Source organism: Panthera pardus, unplaced genomic scaffold (genome assembly GCF_024362965.1).
Source record: "Panthera pardus isolate Hobbes unplaced genomic scaffold, ASM2436296v1 HiC_scaffold_12, whole genome shotgun sequence".
NCBI classification, from domain to species: Eukaryota; Metazoa; Chordata; class Mammalia; order Carnivora; family Felidae; genus Panthera; species Panthera pardus.
The window spans coordinates 89,518,892-89,541,534 of NW_026526677.1; the positions used below are offsets into that span (position 1 = coordinate 89,518,892).

The 22,643-nt window shown below is 45.9% G+C and overlaps 1 protein-coding gene and 1 long non-coding RNA gene across 6 annotated transcripts in view; one reads left to right on the plus strand and one right to left on the minus strand.

Moving 5' to 3' along the window:
• Positions 1 to 22,643, minus strand: part of FLI1 (Fli-1 proto-oncogene, ETS transcription factor) — a 129,985-nt gene that overhangs the window by 11,488 nt on the left and 95,854 nt on the right. For all 5 annotated transcript variants that reach the window (XM_019421395.2, XM_053900265.1, XM_019421397.2 and 2 more), the window contains one exon: positions 19,873 to 19,938. In XM_019421395.2, coding sequence (XP_019276940.1) covers positions 19,873 to 19,938 — 66 coding nt within the window. The remainder of the gene's footprint in view (positions 1 to 19,872; positions 19,939 to 22,643) is intronic.
• On the plus strand, positions 5,565 to 20,008 carry LOC128776197 (uncharacterized). Its single transcript, XR_008421254.1, has 3 exons — positions 5,565 to 5,770; positions 6,097 to 6,193; positions 19,773 to 20,008. It is a non-coding gene; the product is annotated as an uncharacterized LOC128776197 (long non-coding RNA).

A 22,643-nucleotide genomic window follows, 5' to 3' on the forward strand; every position in this document is an offset into this window, starting at 1 on the left:
CCTGTGTGCCCTCGGGGCATAAAGGACAACAGTGCACGTACTACAAGGCATAGGCCGAAACCTTGTCCCCACAGGGAAGTCAAGGAGCGGACACCATACATCTACATGCCTGTATTTTATTTTACGTAGTTTTAAACAATGTTGTTGAAATGAGGGTTTGTGTGTTGTTTTGTTTTGTTTTGTTTTTCTCCTAAAAGTCACACAAGGGAAAACCTAGCAGTGTGGTCAGCTCTAGCTCCAGACACACAAACAGAAATATGTCTGTAACCGAAATGGAAAAGCCTGGACCGGGGAGTTAACCCAGCAACTCACATTTCTATGCAAACACCAACCCTTCCTGGGCCCGATGCCTGGCTGTGTCAGAGCCCTGGACCCCTGTGGCCGGCCAGCTCAGGGAAAATTCTCTCGTGGGGTGTTCCGGGTCCACATAGCAGCTTGAGTGGGCACCAAGCCCCGCCTCCACCCCACAGCTCCCAGATGTGTGTGCTGTCTGCGTTCTGAGAACCGTCTTCTTTTCTTTTCTTTTTTTTCTTAACGTATTTTCTATTATTTATTTATTTTTGAGAGAGAGAGAACCAGTTGGGGAGGGGTAGGGAGAGACAGGGACAGAGGGCCCGAAGTGGGCTCTTTGCTGACAGCAGACAGCCCAACGTGGGGCTTGAACTCACCAACCATGAGATCCTGCCCTGAGCCAAGGTCAGATGCTTAACCAACTGAGCCAGCCAAGGGCCCCTGAGAACTGTCTTCTGAAAAGACATGCTAAGGTAGCAGCAGAGGGCCCAGCATTCAAAAATGTGAACATTCGGGACCAGCAGACCGGTGGACGATCTTCTAACAGGTGGCAGATGGCCTTATCAGCAGAAAAATCACCCAGACTCTGGCAAACTCACTCTCTGGCTTTATAGAATACTAAGATGGCAAATCTCATTGTGATTCCTTTTCAGAGAAGTCACCCAAAGGGCTCCAGCTGGAGCCCATGGTTTCAGGCAGCCCTAAAATCAATTTCTGCCAAAGCAGAGAGGGACCAGAAGCTTGTTCTGGAGACTCTGGGCGTTACTGGGCATTGTCGATAATTCAGCCTCACGTATATAATGGCCTGAACAGTATCTCCATTATGTGATACTCAGTGTGGCTGAATCTGACACTAAATGGCCTCTCAGAATTCAGGAGAGCCTCCCGGAATAGAGAAATATGAGCATGGAGATTTTTGGTTTTTTTCTGAAAAGTCCCTGTTGGAAGGGGAAAGCTTTTTCTGGACATGACCTTCTCATAGACATCCCAGTGTTAACTCCGTTTCTGTGTGAAGCTTTTAAACGGGTCCTAGAAATCTGGCCAACTGACTCAGGAAAGAAAGTTTCTTTCTGCTCTGACGCCCACGGTTGGCTGTCTGAAGGCCTAACGGACCAGGGAACACGCAGCCCTCCACTTTGTCATGACCTCACCCGGAGGCCCACGATGCAGTGACACCAGCACACAAGAGCCTCTCTCTTTATTCCTCACGACACGAGGCCACGCTCTCAGTTACTTGATGGAAAGAGATGAATTTTCCCTGAAACTTCTCTTTGGATTTCTGGTTTTGCCGCTGAAGCATCTGGCAGCACTCAGCCCTGTTTATCCGTGGAGAGCCCGGCTTCTGAATGTAGACCTTTCAGCTGAAGAATGGACAAGGCTGTTCACGCTTAGAGCAGAGGCTTCTCTCAGTCAGATCCATACTTCCTTTCTTGAAAGAGTGAGGATGCCAGAGGAGACCCAGAGCCCTGAACTCCCCAGGAAAAAGCCAAGCCTGCTCAGAAGAAGATACATCCCCTAGACGCTCCCAGGGAAGAACCATGTGGGAGGGTGGGGGGCAACCTTCTTTGTTGTTGGGAGAAGTCTGGGCCAGACGACCCTCCAAAGCCCCTTCTCCCTGTGAGGTCCTGGGCTCTTCTGACGGGCCCAGTCTCTGAGAAGCAGGCCCTACTGACCAATGACCCGACTCGGGCTGCTTTCTTCCCGGCTCTCCTTTGTGTTGCCTTTGACGCTGCCCCCTACTGGTGAAAGCCTGCTCTGCTTCCTGAACCTTCCCAACCCCCACCTCAGAACCGGCTTCTCATCTGCCACTGTCTCCATGATAACGCCTACCAGCGACCCTGCCAGATGTCTGACCTTCTGGCCTGGCTCTCCCACTTCAAACACAGTGAGCGGCAACTAGCACCTGAGCAGTGGCTGTTTATGCAGGACACAGGAAGTCCCTGTGAAGGTGTCCTTTTCCTGTGGTAAGCCTTGGGGCTTCTCCAGGGCTTATGACACAATGTTTAGAAGCAGTTGGCCTCCGGGGACACCTGGGTGGCTCAGCCGGTTAAAGCATCCAACTTCGGCTCAGGTCATGATCTCACGGCTTGTGGGCTTGAGCCCCACGTTGGGCTCTGTGCTGACAGCTCAGAGCCTGGAGCCTGTTTTGGATTCTCTCTCTCTCTCTCTCTCTCTCTCTGCCCATGCCCCACTCATGCTCTATCTCTCTCTGTCTCTCAAAAATAAATAAATGTAAAAAAATTTTTTTTTATTAAAAAAAAAAAGAAGCAGCAGTTGGCTCTAGGTTCGGATCCTCACTCTGCCATTGTACTCTGCTGGGTGATTCTGGTCAAAAGGTTACTCTGCTTTTTTGAACCTCAGGTCCTTCTTTTCTCAAAAAGATGAGGAACACGTGCTTTATAGGATTGCTCTGAGGAAACAAACATTTGATGAACAGCAACTTAAAAATATACACCATATACCTGTAACTGAGTCAATCTTCCTTGCACCACTAAAATGTTTATCTGGAGAGTGGAGGTTAAAAAGTTCATCAAGGAAGGCCTTGGAAAGGAAGAGAAACCATAAAGGAGAAGAAATAGTTCCATTCCTGTGCTCCTGAATCAGGGATCCCCAAATTGGAATCAAGTGTGGCTCTCTCTCTCTCTCTCTCTCTGTTTTTTAATGTTTATTTATTTTTCAGAGACAGAGAGAGAGGGAGGAGCAGAGAATCCAAAGTGCGCTCCTGCTGACAGCAGAGAACCCAATGCAAGGCTCAAACTCACCCACTGTGAGATCATGTCCTGAGCTGGAAGTCGGACGCTTAACCGACTGAGCCACCCAGGCGCCCCAAGTGTGGGCTCTCTTTTGAAACAAGAAATGCTTTAGCCTGGACCGTTGTGTGAGAGACACCTCCCTAGAAGATGGCGAGGGGCAGTGGCTATGGGCTGCCTGCTGGTACAGTAGGCTTAGGTGTTAAGAGTCTAGCATCAACCCAATGGCTAGCAACTCTAGGTCCCCGCCTGGCCGGCCTCAATGCTCAGAGCTGCGTCCTCACCTCACTTCAACCCGTTCTATAGGAGCAGCCTCGCCTTCACCTCAGTGGCATCTTATGTTCCAAAGAGCAACAGAAGATCTTGGCTTCCACTGAGACCTCAGGAGGAGGGAAATATCTAGGGAAGGCTTTCCTCAAACTTGGAACTCACAGAAAAAAAAACATCCTGGATCAGATTTCCTCTGCTCAAGGATCTTGTCCTGGAATCCAAACAGCCCCTCAGCCTCAGAACCAGCCCCACTGCGTGGAGCATAATGGAGGTACTGTTTAAGATATTATATGTGCGAAGGGAAAAAAGGACATATGAGAAAAATGCCTGAAAAAAAATGGATGGTTTTTAAATACGAAAAGTTTGGAAAGGCGAGTGGCGCATTCGCCAGGCGCGGCCTTGCCATAGTCACGTGACTCTCCCTGCTGAGCCTGGACCCTTCCTTCACTTTGTTTCTCCCATGGGCTCTGTGTCTGAACGACACAGGAGTCTAAATGACGTATTTATTTTGATAAGGCCTCAAAGTGGGATTTTTGGGGCCAGCATTATGTGGAAAAGCAATCCGCACTGACTAGATTAATTGGGTGTTTGCCCACATTCCCCTCCACATTGGGCCATGTAGACACAACTGAAGTGCAAGGCTTTTGGTCAAACCTGCCTCAGGTTTTAAAAGGCTTCCAAGTAGGAAAAAGAAACGCTAACAGTTCACTTAGGTAACAGGGCTTGAGGAGAAATGCGAGGTAGTCTGTGTTGGGCCCCCTCGGCCCTGCTGAGGACCTGGGTCTGAAGGACCTGTGCTAACATTTTCATGGCGTGGTGGTCCTCACTCGCTCTGGCCATAATGGGTACCAGCCTGTGTCTGCTCGACAAGTCAGTTTGGGCATCATTTTCTTTTCAAGGCTCTCTGGTGAGAGTCTGATGTTCATTGTTCTTCCTTGTTCTGTCTTCTTGTGAATTCTTCGTATCTCCCTTTGCCTGGCGATAATCATTTGGAAGAGAGGGACTGTGTCTTCCTTGCCTTCGTTTCCCTCGCCCGCTCCAAGATTCCTCCCCTCCCCAATACTAGCTTATTGGACTTCATCGATATCTCCTATCCCACAACCCATTCGTTCATTCAGCCAAATTTTATTGAGAGTCTGCTACTCTGTGAGACATTGCTCTACGTGCTGAGAATACAGTGACGGCTCGATGCACATCCCTGCTCTGTGGAGCTTACATTCAAAACCAACAGCAAACTACATCGTATAGGAGAAGGTGGTGAGTGCTGTGGAGAAAAGGAAAACACTGAGAGAGAAATAGACAGCCCAGCGGTGGGGAGGGCCTCGCCGAAAATACGTAATTGGAGCGAAGCCTTGAGCTGTCTAATGTCGTGAAAATAGAGCTCTCCCCAGCACCATCATGTTCTCAGGAAGAGCGACCAGACGGGCCTATGTTGATCTGAAAGCCCTCCTGGAAAGTCAATGCCCTTTTACTAGTTCTTTGGTCAGTGAGAATTATTCTGTGTTGGAAGACAGCAAAATTAGTGAAAAAAAAAACCTGACAGTGTTCTTTTGACATTTGGGTGAGGGCAGTAAAAGGTGAGAGTCTAGTCCAGGAAAGAGTTCACCAATTTCTGCATATGTAGAATCAGGGTAATTGGTAACGCTAGGGTCTCAGCCTCACGTGGACTTAGGATTGCCATTCAGATCCAGAAACTTAAAATCCCAACACTACGATTTGCCTTTTGACCTGTATCCGAAATGGTTCTCTGGGGCCAGTGTAGGACAAGTGGACAGGTCAGTTCATCGTGAAGGAATACTCCATCTTTGTGGCCTGGCAGGTAAGCATGAAATGCTCTCATCCCTGAGTTCTGTATCCACACAACGAAAACACGGTAGTTAAAGAAGAACCATCACTTCTTGGTAGGTGGAATGCGATCTCACTTATATAATAGAATCAGAGGCTTCTTTTCAGACTGGAAGAGACCTCAGACATTATCTAAACCAGACATGCAAATTAGCACAGGCCTGGAGGCCCAAAGCCTGAGAGAAAGCATATGTGGCCGTATAAGAATTTTAATAGAAATTGAAAGTATGACTCATAGCATAAAAACTGCCATTCTCTAAACTCCCCTAGGATATTGGGCAGGACTGATAATTATTCTGCCGGCAGGCCAAAGACTTTCTAAGCTCACAGATTTTTCAAAATTATAGCAAGAATGATTTTCATCTCTTTGGACAAGTAGTACCTAAATCTTATCAAGCATAAGGTCGTTTGTGGTATTAGTAAGTGCACCTAAAGATTTTCATTAGAAGGAATTCAATAACTTCTCTTTAATCTGTTCCAAGCAGGGAAACAGCTCACTGCAATTAGAACTCTGGGTTGGGGTTCAGAACTCCGTCATTTGCTTCCCATCTCTGCTGGTGACCAGCTGCAAGGGACTTAATCTTTCTGAATCTCAGTTAACCTATCTGTAAAAGGTAGGTACCGGGGAGGGGGGGGGGAGGATGATTCTTCTAAATTTAAGAGTTTGGAAACCAAAGGGCCCTTTTAAACCCCACTGGGTTCTACTGAGGAGAAATGAGATCATGTATGTGAAAATGCTTTATATACTCCAAAGTGTCCTATAGAATTATAGCCACTATCCTGTTCTGCTATCCTGTTCCAGAGTTTAATTCATTGGAGATAGGGAGTTAATCTTTCTGTGTCAACCAAAGCTAATTTCTTTTGGTTCTCTCTTTAGTGAAGCATAAGGATTGAGTAAATATTGAATTAGATTGTCAAAGACTAGATTTTTCGTCTCCAGTGAATCCATCAACTGGGTCCATCCATCTGTCAATGATATTTACCAAACATCCTGGAAAAAAGGACGTAGGACCAAACTCACAATTCAACACTACGAGGTGATCTTGTAATTAGGTAATTAGGTTCATAGTTTGTGAGTGTGGTCAGGGTTTGAGAGGAGATTGTTGTCTTGGGGAGTAAGGAAGAAATAACTTTGAAGAAGGTGGGACTTGAAATGGGCTTTGAAAGGTGTGTTGAATTTTAATAGACAAAGTAATAATACCACTTAACTACCACTTCCTCTTTAGAGTATGCCTGACACAAGAATCTGAGCTTTATCAAGGAGGCATGTTTAAACTTTTTATTGACCCTCCCATGTGAGAGCTTACAAATCCCCGAGATGAGAGAGGAAAAGCCCACACAAGTCCCGGTTAGTGTTTCTAGCTGTACTCTTTCTTCCTCAAAGACTTGATCTTTTCCCCAAAGGCTCTTTCATGAGAAATAAGTTCTTTATTTTCTTATATAGGAGCTTCTCTAAACTGAGTAAGTTGTTAACATCTATACAAAGAACTTGGGAAAAGCTTTTATATTAAAATAACAAACGATGCTATCAATGTCTTGGCTTTTCACTAGAAGATGCCCCAAACCCCTACACCTCTATCTGGCAGGAAAGAAGCTGCTCTCTCTCTCTCTCTCTCTCTCTCTGGAGAGAGAGAGAAGATGGAATTTGTCTTATAAGCATGAGACTAAGCAAGCTTCCTTCAAAGACTTTACAATAACTACTTCCTCCAAACAATCTCCCTGTATAATTTCTGTATCATTATATTTTGCAAAACAAGTGCATTTGGAATATTTTGTTTCGAGGTGGCCACCAGTAGGTCCTCTGGAGCCCTTCTGGACTTCCTATTTTCTTTCCAAAGTACTTTGGGAACTCACTACTCAAAATAGCCACAGGGGTCACTTCTAGTTTCTATTATTAACCAAGACCACATGGTAATAGAAATGGAGTTACATCAACCAAGGCCAATTTCATTTTGAGTCGTAGCTCTGTTATCTGGAATGGGATGAAATGTCTGAGTCAAAGTGAAACTTGGTAGACATGAGAGGCCTAAAATAGCAAGAGTCAAGAGTCTGGAGATGAATTGGAGATTCAGAACTTGAATGGCCCACTTAGTCAGTGTGAGATCCTACCGAGAAACTGGCATTAACTGAGGTGGGAGCTGCACCCCACTGGGCACTGCCATGGGAGGTCCCTCCCCAGTGGCAGGGGAGGAGTTGTTGTCTGCCTGAGGGATTGGAAGGGTGCTCTTGAGGTCAAGTGGCCTCCAAATACTTTCCCACAGCCTTGCACCTTTCCTCTTTCCCCCTCCTAGGTTTACTTAAAGCCATTTTCTCTTCTTAAAATGCAGCAGAGCTCATCCCTTCATTGTCATCAGTCATTAACGTTACTGGGCAAGTTGGTGCTGATTGGGTTCTTGATTTCTCCAGGGAGCATCTAAGAGCAGCTTCAATAAACATATAGACAAAAGACATGCCCAAGGAGGGCAGGAAGGCCAACATGGGAGTTTGAAAGCAGCAAGGACCAGGACTAGGGGCCTGAGTGCCTTTGGGCACAGGGACAGGAAAAGGCCAAAACTGTGGTGGCAGAAAGGGTGCTGATACAGAGCAAGGAAGGCACACTTCTTCTCCCTTAAGTATTCAAATAAAGCTCTGGCTCCCCATGGTGGGGTGATGTCAGGGGACAAGATTTCGGAAGCAATGGAAAGCACTTATTCTAAGAACACAAATCTCTCAGCTCTGACTTCATCCCGGGCCCCTTCACCCAGCACAGGTACATAGGAATTGAGAAGCGTGTGTGGGGTGGGGTGGCTAGAGGGTCCTGGCACATGTCTTCAAAATGCTCACAGGCATTCTGGTATCTTTCTTTCTCCTCCTTGAGAACCATGGGTCAATGAAGCTTATAGAGGCAAGGGATTGCTTACTGGCTGTGATTTGAGGGACGTTTCACAAATAGATTTATTAGACTGATATCTATTCACCCTCATTCTAAAAATTACGACTGTGGGGTGCCTACGTGGCTCAGGTGGTTAAGTGTCCAACTCTTGGTATTGGTTCAGGTCGTGATCTCGGTCGTGGGATGGAGCCCTGCCATTGGGCTCCACACTGAGCATGCAGCCTGCTTAAGACTCCCTCTCCCCCGCCCCCTTCCTCTCAAAATAAATAAACACCAAAAAAATTAAGATTAAGTTTGTTGCCATCCTTATTGATTGACCTAGTATTCCATAATATATCGTTTCCTTGTCTAGATCTCTTCTCTTTTGCCTTTATTCTTTTAAATGTAATATTGAATACAAAAGAACGTGTAATGCCATGGAAATCGTAAAGCATATTAATGAAAAGCACATCTATGAAACCACCTAACTTGCTTCTTGAAATGCAGACACTGAGTCAGGTTCCTGATTTTTTGGACCACAGCAGGAATCCCTTAAGCTAATCATGTCACCTTAGTAGCTAGGTGACATCAGCTGTCTGGAAGAAATTGGCCTTTCCATGGGGTGGTGTATGGAATAGGAAGAGGCAACTGTGAGGCCTTGGAACTGCCCTGTGGGCAAGAGGCTGCAGTAACAGACCCAGTTCTCATACTAGCTTTGTGATTTGGGGTTAACTTCTCTGTGCCCCAGTTTTCTCATATGTGAAATGGGAATAATAATAGTACCAACTAAATGAGGTTGTTATGAAGTGCAAACGTGAAGTGAATAGAATGTTCTTGGCATGTGTAACCACTAAGTGAGTGTTAGCTGTTATCATTATAGGGGAAGGTGATAAAAGGAAAGGAAGGAAAGGAGAGGAAGGTTGAAGTCAGTAGGAGTTACATTTTTCCTGCGATGCTACTTTCCTTGGCTTGGTTCTCCTTTGCCTTTTTTTGCAATGGAACACACAGCCGGAGGACCCAGATGTGAAGGGCCTCCAAGGGAAGCTTAAGCTGATCAAAACTGGGCCACAAGGGCGAAGGAGAACCATCATCTTGTGACTAGAATCTGTTCTCGGCAAACTCTTCCCTTTCCTCCTGGATGGGACTGATCATAGCTTCCGAAGAATCACCTTGGGGGTCAAGTGAAGGGGAGATTGGAGGCAAGGTAGAAAGGAAAGGCAAGTTCCATACCACCTCTACATCATATGAAGTCCAAATATCACTCTCAAATTGGGAAACAGCACGAAGAGTTAGTTGTATAGTAAACTCTTGGGAGTCGTTTAAGGCATTTTGCCTATAATTTTCATCCATCGATTCAGTGGCCTTGTCTAAGACAAAGTCCCCATCTCCAAGATGCTTCAAGTCTTGTAAGACAAAAGACTACTATGACAGAATTCATTGAATGCTAAACTGGGGAAACAGTGGCTACAAGCAAAGCTCTCTGGGAACAGATGGATGATCATATTGAGGAGATATCATCTGACTTGCACCTTAAGGTGTGAGGCACATTTCTTCTCCATCAAATATTCAACTACAACATTGGCTCTCCATGGTGGGGGTGTTTTGGGGGTGGGGGGGTAGATTTCAGAATGTGGCTTTCTAAGACATAGATTGGGGTGTGGGGGGGGGGAGACAGAGGAGAAAGGGTATGTGCCATTGGGCAAAGCTGTCCCATTCCTGAACCCTGAAAACACCTAGACTGTTCCGGGACATGTGCCTGTGGATCCTGCCTCACTCAACCTGGACAGCCTTCAAATACACACACACACACACACACACACACACACATACACACACTCACACGGAAAAGCTGGTTTTGCCTCACAATTCCACCATGTTGTGGTGGCAAAGTCAATTGATCTGAGGAAGCCAAGACTGAGAAGTTCCCACCTGGCACTTTAGGCAGTCACCATAGTTGCGTGTGTGTCTGCCCCATACAACCCTGGAATTCTCTTCCTGCAGTGAAGAGAAACCTCTGAATTCTCTTCCTGCAGTGTGATGTATGGTGGTCTATTTCTTTAAAACAGGCAGTCAGTCAATCCAACATAGATACTGAGGGGAATGATCATAGCAAGAGATCTTTTCTTGGATATATTTTTTTAAAAATCCTCAAAGGAGGGGCGCCTGGGTGGCGCAGTCGGTTAAGCGTCCGACTTCAGCCAGGTCACGATCTCGCGGTCCGTGAGTTCGAGCCCCGCGTCAGGCTCTGGGCTGATGGCTCAGAGCCTGGAGCCTGTTTCCGATTCTGTGTCTCCCTCTCTCTCTGCCCCTCCCCTGTTCATGCTCTGTCTCTCTCTGTCCCAAAAATAAAAAAAAAAAAAAAATCCTCAAAGGAATAAAATGTATACAATTTGAATATTCCTGAGACAGATAAGCTCCTTCAAATAAGGGAACTCCTTCCTTAACTAGAACTAAAGGGGAAAAAAAAGAAATGTCCCAACAAAATTCCTCTATACCTTCCTCTAACACTGCAATGGTACAATACTGAAAGTCGTTTGCCTCATTATTCTGGAACAAATTTACACTTGTCTTAGGAAACAGGCTAAGTGTTTCCAATAATTTAGAGAAAGCATGTCCTAGTCGCTGTGTGGAAGCCACACATGTGTGATAACAGTGCACACAGCACACCCATGGAAAAAAATAACAGTGCTTTTACTTAAGAGAAAGGAAGGATAATGGTTACTTAGAAAGTGTCCCAGACAAGCTGTCAAATTGAATTCAGAGAGCTGGAGTCTGACTCCGGGACAGGGCTGGCTGGCTAAATTCCCTTGGGATTGGGGTTTCCTGCCTGCTACAGTTTGGAGACAACGACTCTTTGTTTCCAGCTCTCTCTCTTTCTCTCTCTCTTTCAATCTCTCTCTGGTGAACACACACACACACACACACACACACACACACACACACACAAACATGTAGCTCTCCAAAGGGTCAGATCGCAAGCAGACAAAACATTAACTCTGGAATTTCAAAGAAAAACAGTTTAAAAAAAAGTAAAATGGAGAGAGCAAGCTACTGTCTATTCTATAATCATAAATCCTGACTTTGGACCACAGAAACAGCACTCTCTCTCTCTCTCTTTCTCTCTCTCTCACACACACACACACACACACACACACACACACATACACACACACATTCAGCAATCATCCCTGCTTTGCTAAAAATGGATTAGGGGTGTTTCACCATAAAGGAAAAACATATAATGACAAAGTTCTTAACAGGCCCTCCTGTGAGGCCTCAATACCCTTAAATTCTAAGTGCATGTTAACCATCTAACCTGCTCCATTAGAGAGGTTATTTACTCCCTAAAAATAACAGGAGCTCACCTCACAGTGGTACACATGTTCCAGAGCAATCCCCCACGTGCTGCCCTGTCCGAGGCGTGCCCACGCCCAACCCCACACTCACCCTCCCCTCCTGCAGAGACACTACACTCAGGAGGCTGCCCGAAGCCCACTCTCCCCCAAATGCTGTACTCAGAGACGCATCACCCTCATGCACTACGCGACACGCACAGTGCACAGCTTTAGGAATACGTATTCTGAGCTCATCTCTGTGTCTTTTCCCATCAAAACGAAACTTCTCAAGGCATCTTTTAACTTGTGGAAAATTTCAGAGGCGTAGAAACGCAGAAACAGAAGTCGACAGAAGCGTAGAGGGCCCTTTATCCTGCTTTAACAAGCAAGGACTCAGGGCCAGTGTCCTTTTAGCTCTCCTCCCACCCACTCCTCCTCCCCAGCCCCCATTATTTTGAAACAGATTCCTGGCTCTGGGTTCCTTTGCTGAGCTTCCTGTCCCACAGGGAGAAGCCCAAGGGGACTTGGTCTCTCAGCTTCACGTGAGCCACCCAGAGTCCATGCAGGGCCCCCTACCTCACGCCCATGTCACCCATGAGCCTTGTTGGGAGGCCTTGCTGCTCCCACGGGGCATGCTCATACACCCCCAGAGAAGCTCCCCTGGTCCCCTTCCCCAAATCGAGCCTGAACACATATGGCGCCTCCACACTGCGGCCCCCACACATAAATGGCAGGCCCAGACCCACTGATTGGTGTTGGGGTCGACCACCTTCCCCTGGTTTCCACAGCCATTTCCAAGACTTCCAGGGGTGTCCCGTCTTTAACTGCGACCTCGAAAATTAAATCATCTAAAGGACACCCCAGAGAGGATGTAATGCAGGGGGAATGGCAAGATCTGGTGATACATCACCCATACTCCACCACACACTATTTAATTGCTTACTGGCCTAATCTACAGATCTCTGATTCCAAGCCCCTTGATGGCAGGTGCTGGTTGGCACACCATGTTTCTGGGGCTCCGCCCAGTGTCCCAAACACGGTAGGTTCTTAATAAATGAAGAGGTGATGGAATAAGGTGGAGAAGGACGCGAATCACAGAATTTTGGTCCCTTTCTGACCAAGGTACCGAGTGACTTTAAGCTCTGCCACTTGCCTTCACTCCCCGTGTGGTCTCAGCCGGGCCCACGTCACCTCTGGCCTCACATCTCTTTGGGATTTGCATTTAATGATTCTTTCATCTCTCCATGAGTCTCAGAGAACTTCTTGTACGTAGCATGTGTTTTTCTAACTGATTATATGCAATTTCATTTTACTCCTTATGAGTTCCACGTGCATCTCCCCAAGAAGACCTTACGCACCGCCGGTGTCTCACCCGTGGTATTGCCACGCCAGGTGATATGCTAAGGTACCCTTCTCAGCCTTCGGCACAGTGTCAGCAAATGGGAACCCCTCAAAAATATTCTAATTATTTTGCAATAATGCCAACTATTATTACAATTCATGGAGCAAACATGGAGCACTTATTGGAAAGTCAGATACCACACTAATAAGTGATTTAGGAGTACTGTATCAGCCCTCGAGGGGTACTAAAATTGTCCTCATGTTATACATTAGGAAACTGACACAGAAAAAGTAAGTGACTTGTCCAGGATCATACAGTCTGTGTACAGTTTTTTCTTTTTTTAAACTTATTCATTTATTTTGAGAGAGAGAGAGAGAGAGAGAGCATGAGCTGGGGAGGAGCAGAGACCGAGAGAGAGAAAAAGAGAATCCCAAGCAGATTCTAAGCTGTCAGCACAGAGCCTGATGCGGGGCTTGAACTCATGAACTGTGAGATCATGACCTGAGCCAAAGTCAGATGCTCAACTGACTAAGTCATCCAGGCACCCCGAGGTTTTTTTTATATAATTTTTTAAATGTTTATTTTTGAGAGAGAGAGAGAGTGAGACAGAGTGAGAGCAGGGGAGGAGGCAGAGAAAGAGGCAGACACAGAGTCCAAAGCAGGCTCCAGGCTCCGAGCTGTCAGCACAAAGCCTGACGCGGGGCTTGAACTCATGGACCACGAGATCATGACCCGAGCTGAAGTCAGACGCTTAACCAGCTGAGTCACCCAGGTGCCCCAAGGCACCCCTAGTTTTTAATTAAGATGCTACAATGCCGAAGTAAGAGAGGAATATCTATCTTCGGTAAATTCAGAGCATGAATTAAATAATTTAGTTAATTCAAATTATCATTACATGCTTGAATTAAATATGTTGAGATGATGATATGAGAAACAACCTGGAGGGAGGAAAGAAGCCAGAGGCTTACGTTTGAGCCCTGCTCTACCCTAAGACCTGGATGACTTCAAATGAACCCCGTAATCTCTGTGCCTAGTTTTCATTACCTACAGAATGAAATAATAATAATAATAATACCAGCCCTGCTGTCTCATGGTGATGGCATGAGGCGCAAATGAGATAATGGATGTGCAAATGCTTGGCAAACAATAAAGGGCTGCAAAAAAGGGGCTGTTGCTATGTGCACAGGCCCCTGCCATCTGGAAATCTCCTTGAGGGAAGCCGGGCTCTTGTTAGCAAGATCTTCAGTGCCAGTTAGGCATTTCTCTCCAAAGGATACGGAAAGGTAGTTTCTCCCCCCCTCTTTCCCATACTTGGAGTGTAAGCAGACAGACTTTTTATCCATCAGCCAAGGCAACTGCTAGCGATGGCTATTCCACAGGCTGACAATCTACCCGCAGTGGAGAAGTGGTTTTGCATTTAGCAGCCGGTTCTGAAAGCCTTCCCAGGCTGGGGCAAGAAGCTCAGTGCTACATGGGCCCTTGGCAGGTTTATGAGTTCCAGGAGTTAATAAACAAGGAGCTCAATATCCTCTGACTTTTGGAGAGGCAGAGGTATTTAAATAGATCCAGCATGAGGAGCTAAGGAAATGAGGGTTTAGCCATGCAAAGCAGCCCTGGACCAGAAGGGTGCGCTGATGACTGCATTTTAATTTTCCAGCTGAGAGCACTGGGGGTCCCTAAGGTTTACCCAGAAAACAAGGTGCAGCTCTGACCTGCACCCCCAAACACACCCCCACCTCCGCATGGAGGGCAGAGAGAACAGGTTTGGAGTTAGTGGTCCTGGCTCCAGGTTGCGGATGTACTTGGTAAGGCCACTTAACTTCCAGAACCCCAGTGTCCTCCCTATAAAATCAAGGTACCAATACCATATGTATTATTTAGATACATACGGTGAGGGCTTATAAGAGGAATTTCTGAGATGTGAAGTGAGGTGCTAATGTAAACTTGTTAAAATCAGTGATAACGATCACATCATCAATGACAATGTTGAAAAGAATGAATCCTGATCACGTGGTCCCTTCACTCAACCCACACCTTCATCAGTCAACCTGTAGGTCCCGGGCTTCCTTCACGAGAGGCCAGGAAAGGTCAAGATCAACCCCCCCAGTGCATCTCCAGGAAAACCCTGGTCAGGGGAGGCTCTGAGCTGGTCTCCTTCTCCTCTTTCTGGTTTGTGTCTGCACTGTAGCATAGGCTTCCCAATTTGGGCTGCAGCTTATGAGAGTAAACTGGAGAGTTTTAAAAATTCCCAATGTGCATGTGTCACTCCTAGATATTCTGAAGTAGAATTGGTCATGTCTGGGGCCTGGGCATCAACATTTTAATTATTTTTTTCATTTAAATTTTTCATTTTTTTTATTGTGCCAAAACATCCATCGCAGAATTTACTGTTCTATTTTTCAGTGTACATTTCAGGGGCATCAAGTACGTTCGTGTTGTGTAACTTTCACCGTTGGAACTTTTTCATCATTCCAAACTGAAACTCTGTACCCATTCAACGACAGCTCCCCATTCCCCCCTCCTCCTGGTCCCAGGAACCATCATTCTATGTTCCTTCTCTATGGATTTGCCTACTCAAGGTGCCTCGTAGGAGTGGAGTCGTACAATATCTGCTCTCGGGCACCAGTGTTTTTCAAAAGCTCTCTCAGTGATTCTCTGTGCAGTTCAGACTAGAAGGCAGTGCCAGTCAGGGGTTGGGTATGACTTCATCTTTGGGAAAAGAGAACAGTACAGGGGCATGGAAGGAGATGACACTGGGGAAAACTGTGGCCACAGGGGAAAATAATGGGCAAAGTTTCAGATCTCTGCTGCGACAACATATAGGCCAGATACTGTCTGCATGGAAATCGGGCCAGAAGGGAAAAGCTGTATTTGCCAGGGACACCATCTGAAGCAGGGAAACCTCGACTCCTACAACCGGGGTTGAGTCTTTGCTGTGCTGTTGACCAGCTGTGTACTCCTTCAGCGAACCACTTAAAGTTGCTGAACCTCGCTTTCTCTCTCCGCAAAACGGAGAGAGTCTTAACTACCTCTCAGGATGTTTCCAGGTCAGAAGCGGAGGCAAAGCAAGAGGGTGTCTAAGGTATTACAAAACCTTATATAGACGATGGTTGTGGCTGCTATCGTAAATGGGTAACAATTGCTTCCGTCCTAATTTATTTTTTTAAAGTGCATTAGCCTTGATAAGTAAAGTCAAGCAAGCACAACTGTTTTAACTGGGTCCAATCCGCGAGTATAGAATACCTTGGGTAAAGCGGCTTAGAGACTGCTATAAATTAATTTTAAAAATCAAGCCTTATTTCCTGGGCACAAATGACCCTCCGAGGGTGCAATCATTTGCAAGAGACAAGCTGGAAGGGTGATTATGCCATTTTAAAGAAAAAGGCACTCTCATTTGATAAATGAATGGAAGAAGCACAATAGACATCATCTCTTCAACTTCTTTCCTTTGTGTGTGATGCCAGCACCTGCCCTTTGTGAGGCACAACACACACACACACACACACACGCACGCACGCACGCACACACAGCTCTGTTGCTCTAGAAGAACTCTGGGCTTGTTTGGGGCTGTGTGTGTGTCTTATTCCAACAACGTGGAGTCAAGGTGGCTCGGTGTTTTCTCTTGAGTTTTCCATTTAATGTTTTCAGTAATCAAGACAGCTATTAGAGAAAAAGCAGGAGAGGAAGAGAGAGAGGGAGAGAGAGAGGGAAAGAGGTGGGGAGGAGAGTGAAAAGGAAGGAGAGAGAAGCCTGATTAGCTTTGTCTTGCTAATGCACTTTGTTTTGTGGACGATGGGCCTTTCAGACAGATTCAGACCACCTCACAAGGGGGGAGGCAACACAGAAGCAAGACAGCTCAAGTGGAAAGCTTTACTGGGGACAAAAGATGCACCTGCAAAGCACAGACTTAATGGTCTCTAGAGGCCAGGGCCGATGTTGGGAGATAAATGCCCCGGCACCACCTGAATGAGGTCCTGGCAGCGTGCGTTTGCCTGGATACTACAGTTAATTCATTTCAGAAGAGGGGTTGTTGCCCAGCAAGAGCGAGCTACTCCTGCAATAAGCCTGAATAAGCCCAGTGGCACTGCAAATGCTCGGCCGCCCTGTACACAAAGGAGCCAAGGGAAGGAAATGCAGTATGGTAGGTAAAGGAGAGGGCTGAAAGCTAAGACCCCTGGAGGAGTAATGAGCTGCAGCTCATCAATGCAGCTCAATTCAGACTTGCTTCTAAACGAAAGTCTTTATTTTAAGCCCATTATCAGATATTCTCTCATTGGCTCGGCCCCAGTCTCACTGGTTGCCAGCAGGGTTTAGCCTGAACAACTGAAGGAACTTTGAAGGATCTCCTTCTTTTCCTTTCCTCCCCTTCCCTTTCTCCCTCTCTCCCTTCAGTCCTTCTTTTTCGCTTACCCCCTTCTTTCCAAGAGCTGGATCCCTATCCTCAAATGAAATTTTAACTCAATAAATAAACCAGATCAAAACAGTGTGGCCCTGATGAAGGCGGAGCCCTCACCTGCGGTTCTAGAACATCCCTTTAGAAGCCCAGAGCTCAAGAGTCAAACCCCTACTGACTTAGTTCAGTCCTTTTATTTGACAGGAAACGAAGATGCGGGGCATGAAGTGATCTCCCCAGACCAAGCCAAGGGTGCCCTGACCTCGAATTTAATATGTTTGTCACTATAATATATTTTCTCTATTAAGACATCTGCAACATGATGTTAACTAGGTCAGCAAGTAAAATGTGGCTTGGACTGCAGAATGAGTCAATATGACTTTAGCTTTCATGGCAAAATCCAAAAAAATGTGATTTGGAAAGGAAAACAGTAGCATGAATAGGATGGACCCAGCGTGGGGTAGGAGGCGGGGGAGAGGAAATAAATGAAACCACAAAAGTTTAAAAGCAGATTCACCATGTTGTATATTCCTTTCACTAAATTCTCTGGTTATCATCTGATTATAAATTGTTAACAGGAAACACAAAGTTCTATGTGATCAAAGGTGTGACCATGGCCAAAACACCCATGCTTTTTGGGTCTGCCTCCTCCATAACTCACGAGGATTCTGAATCAATGTTCCTTAAGGCTTTTCTGTTAGAAGAGCTTCATGTTTCTCTGAAATCTTATGCTGAGCTATACTACATGCAACCTACATGGAAAATTTCTGCCTTCATTCATTCAATTTTACACCAGATGTACATTATATATATATATATTATATATATATATATAATATATATAATATTATATATATTTATATGATTTACTGTCATTATATATGTACAATATATATATATTGTGCATTATTATATATATATAATATATATATATGTATGATTTATTGTCAAATTGCTTTCCATACAACACCCAGTGCTCATCCCAACAAACTGAGGGTTGATGGGGGGTGGGGAGAGGGCAAAGTGAGTGATGGGCATACAGCAGATGTACAAAAGTGGCAAAGTAGAAAGTCAAGGAAGGGAGTGTGTTCATCAGACTCCTATTCGCTCTTTAAGCCGCCACTCAAAATTCTCCTCCTCCGTGGATTTTCTTTTTTTTTTTTCTTTTTGCCTTGGGCCGATTTTTTTCACTTACATTTTTTCTCCCTTAAACTAGGTACCATGAATCATTCACTTGTTTAAATGCCTAGAATCTAGGGGAGCCTGGGTGGCTCAGTCGGTTAAGCATCCAACTTCGCTCAGGTCATGATCTCACCGATCGTGAGTTCGAGCCCCGCGTCGGGCTCTGTGCTGACAGCTCAGAGCCTGGAGCCTGCTTCAGATTCTGTGTCTCCCTCTCTGTCTGACCCTCCCCCGTTCATGCTCTGTCTCTCTCTGTCTCAAAAATAAATAAACATTAAAATAAATAAATAAATAAAATAAATGCCTAGAATCTAACACAGTATCTGGAACAACACATCCTCACAATGTTTCGTAAGTAAGATGTGGAGAGGTGCTATTGCAATCAAATCCTCACTGGTAAATACCATTTGTTGAGGTTGTTCCTGTCTCTCTCAATTAAACCAAACCCACTAGACCAAATCCCCACATCACCACTTTAAAAACAAATTGGCGTTGCTAAAATTTGTTAGGAAAAAAAAGAGACCCTTAAAATGTGGCTTTGCAAGAATCCTTAAAAATCTTCATTTCATTATCTTCAACAGAAAAAAGCCCCCAACTTCCAGCTTTGAAAGGGTGCAGTCCTCTAAGAGCAACAGCTTTTATTTCATGGGGTAACAATGTCAAGTCCTATCTTTGATATTACAAGATATTTAAAAACCTTGCTATATTTTTTTAAATGTTTTTATTTTTATTCCTGAGAGAGAGAGTGTGTGTGTGTGTGAGCAGGGGAGAGGGGCAGAAGGGGAGAGAGAGAGCCTCAAGCTCAAGCAGGCTCAAGCAGGCTTCATGCTCAGTGTGGAGCCCAATGCAGGATTCGATTCCATGACCCCAGGATCATGACCTGACCTAAAACAAGAGTCCCACGCTCAACAACTGAGCCAACCAGGTGCCCCAAAACCTTGCTGCATTTTTGCAGTTAGTGCAAGCGGGATATGCTTTGGCTTCTTTCCTTGTATGCTAGAAAAACCTGAGCGGAACAAAAGATTTGGTGCTTGAAAATTAACAAAGGGAAACCTCAATAAAATGGAGTTGGGGGGCCAGAGAGACCTAGTGGGGGGAGGGGGGCAGTACAACTCACATGTCAATTACAGGAAGAATGGTCAATTACAGACTTCAACAGATGTGTCAATGACCTACCACAACAGATGAATCTCAACAGGAAAGAATCATCAGTTACAGGTTCCAACAGGGAAAGATGTACATTATATCTCCTATAAGAAATCAGCTACCCCCTGCACCTCAGCCAATGAGAAGCTGTCATCACCCCCGAACTCTTACTTTTCTCCAGTGGACTTACATTCATAACTCCTCCCAACTTCCTCCATGTTCTCCATAAAATAACGTTCCTCTCTCCTTTGTTTGTTGGGCTGACCTATGCTTTCGCCATAGCTTGTTTATCCTGAATTGCTATTCTCTGCCCTTCCCACATAAACCAGTTTTTGCTCATAAAATAACCACCGATCTTGTTTTTAAGGTTAAGAGTGCACCGATTTGGAGTTCCCCACGCCAATCTTAACAGCATGGAACCATGCCGTTCCTGGGACTGAAGAAAATGCATGAGAGAACAGACTCACCTTCTTTGACACTCAGTCGTGAGGATTGGTCTGTGTGGGAGGTCGTGTTATAGGCCAACAGTGAACCTGTAAGGCAAAGCAAAAGTGCGTTATAACAAGGGTAGATCAGGAGTAGAAGATGGGAGGAGAAGGGAGTCAGGAGGGGAATAGATCCGGGTAGGTAAGAGAGACAGATGGCTCCTTGAGAGAAAGAGTTCATGGAATCCATCCTGCCTCCTGCGGGGAATGTGTTTGATTCCTGGAGCTCCGGCCAGAGCTTGTTAGGACAGAATACCCGTGAGTGGGACACGCACAGCCCTCCCCAGCAGCCATATTTACGGTTCTGAAGCTCCTGGGTGTCCACACCCCATCATGGCAGGAGCACAGGACTAAGACTCTCCCTGTGCGGCCATAGGGAAGTCTAGACTTTGATTTCTGCAGCAGCAAAACGAAGGGGTTAAACTACAGGAGGAGTTGGCAAGCTTTTTCTATAAAGACCAGATAGTAAATATTTTAGGCTTTGTGGGCTAACTGCAGTCTCTGCTGTACATTCTTCTTTGTTTTTGTTTTGTTTTGTCTTGTTTTGTTTTGTCCATGGGCCAGAGTTGGACCGATCTGGCCTGCAGTTTGCAGTTTTGCCACACCCTGGAGAAGCAGCTATACAGTTCCTGCGTGCTATGGTATCCGGTGGGTTTACAGACAGGTCATTTTACTGGCGGGTGAGATGCTTGGGTATCGGTCACTGAGAATGGAGGGGAGTGTTGGCGGTTGGGAAGGGGTCAGGATGGCAGGAGGGCCGGTAGTAACCCTCGCCTTCCTTTGCAAATGTCTGAGAGAACACAGCTGATCGTAGGGCACAATACATTCAATTTCCAGAGTGCTGCTACCCCATCTCCTAAGATGAACCCTTAACACGTAAGTACTCATACCGGGCACTGCCCTAGGAACTTCACAGGGGTGACAGTTCTTTTCTGTTGCACGTAAAAACTCCCCCTTTCCCCTAAAATGGGGCTCGTTCCTTAGTTTCAAAAGAACCCAAGAGTTTCGTTTTGTGAACTGTAGGCATGTTTGCAATTCTCCTCGAGAGTCTCCTGGGGAAACTTGCAAGTGCCCTCAAGACCAGGGCTGGGATGTGCTTTTGCAGAGGACAGGATAAGCCTGCCATAGGTGTTGGAGGCTGGGGAAGTCATTGCAAATTTTCCCTTCCCTCTGCAGACGGGCGGCTGACTTGGGTGCCAGGGCTTAGGACAGGGGATGGGCTGGCAGACGCTCCTATTTTTAGCCTCCAGTCATGGCGGGGTTGCAGGAGCACAGCCGCTGCCTCACCCAGCTGTGGGCGTTTGGTTGTGCGCCTCGGAGAAAATGTGTGCCCTTCCAGGCCAGACGACGAGGGAGAGAATTTTACGGGAATCACCCAGCTGCCCAGCACCTACGACTTGTGGCTTGGGCGACTGTTCCTTCTAGCTCTGAAACCATTCCAAGAGAAAAAGAGGGGCGGGGTGGAGGCGGTTCTGAGACCACAATATGCCAAAGCGTGGATGTGTGCAGACCATTTTAGAAAGGAAACAGTCACGTGCGTATAATATCCCAAGAACCAGAGGCATTTGGTTAGTCCATTCTGAAAAACATCAAGGATCAGGTGAGGCTGTGACAACCTCATTTCAATACAGTTGTTATGCAGACAAGAGTTGAAAGTTAGACCTGCCTCTTAACCCTTAGCTCAGTAGCCTCCCTCAATTTACCCAATCTCTCTAAGCCACAGAGAAAATGGTGTCGGAAATGGGCTGGGGTGCCTGGGTGACTCAGTCGGTTAAGCGTCTGACTCTTGATTTCAGCTTGGGTTATGATCTCACAGTTTGTGGATTCGCACCCCGCGTCGGGGTCTGAGCTGATGGTGTGAAGCCTGCTTGGGATTCTCTCTCTCCCTCTCTCTCTCTCTTTCTCTCTCTCTGCCTGTGCTCTTGCTCTCTCTCTCTTTCCATAAATAAATAAACTTAAAAAAAAAAAAGCTTTAAAGGGCACCTGGGTGGTTCAGTCAGTTAAGTGTCCTACTTTGGCTCAGGTCATGATCTCATGGTTCATGGGTTCAAGTTCCGCGTCAGGCTCCGTGCTAACAGCTCAGAGCCTGGAGCCTGCTTCTGATTCTATGTCTCCCTCTCTCTCTGGTCCTCCCCCGCCTACGCCCTGTCTGTCTCTCTCTCAAATGTAAATAAACATTAACAAAAAGCTTTAAAAACAATAAAATGGGCTAATAACAACATCTACTTAGCACAGTTGTTGCGACAATTGGATAGAATAATACCTGTAAAGTGCTCAAAAAAGACCTTGGTTCATAGTAAGTGTTCAGCAAATGCTAGCTGGTTATCATTACTATTTTTATACCCCTTCTCCCACAGACACCACAATGACATACAATGACCCCTTTATAAAAGAGCTTGCTGAGCATTTGTCTTGTCTTCTGGACCTGGAGTTGCGGACGGGTTCTGCTGCAATAAGAAATAATCCTCCATGACTGGAAGGAGGTTAAGAAATAGAACCGAGCGTTCCAAGGGAATAGAAAAAAAAGTCTCAGGAGTAAGACCAAGAATGTCTGCCTTTCTGTCCCCGACATTCTCTCCCTCAGGCTGAAACCTCACGGCTGGAGCAAATAAAGAAAAATGATGGTCTCAGAGGAGCAAACTGCCTGAGTCATTAGTGCAGATTTAGCTGAGAGCACGAAGCTTAGATAAACCACATTTATTAAATTTTCCCCTTGGTGAAAGTTCTTCTTTGGGCACATATGAATTCCACAG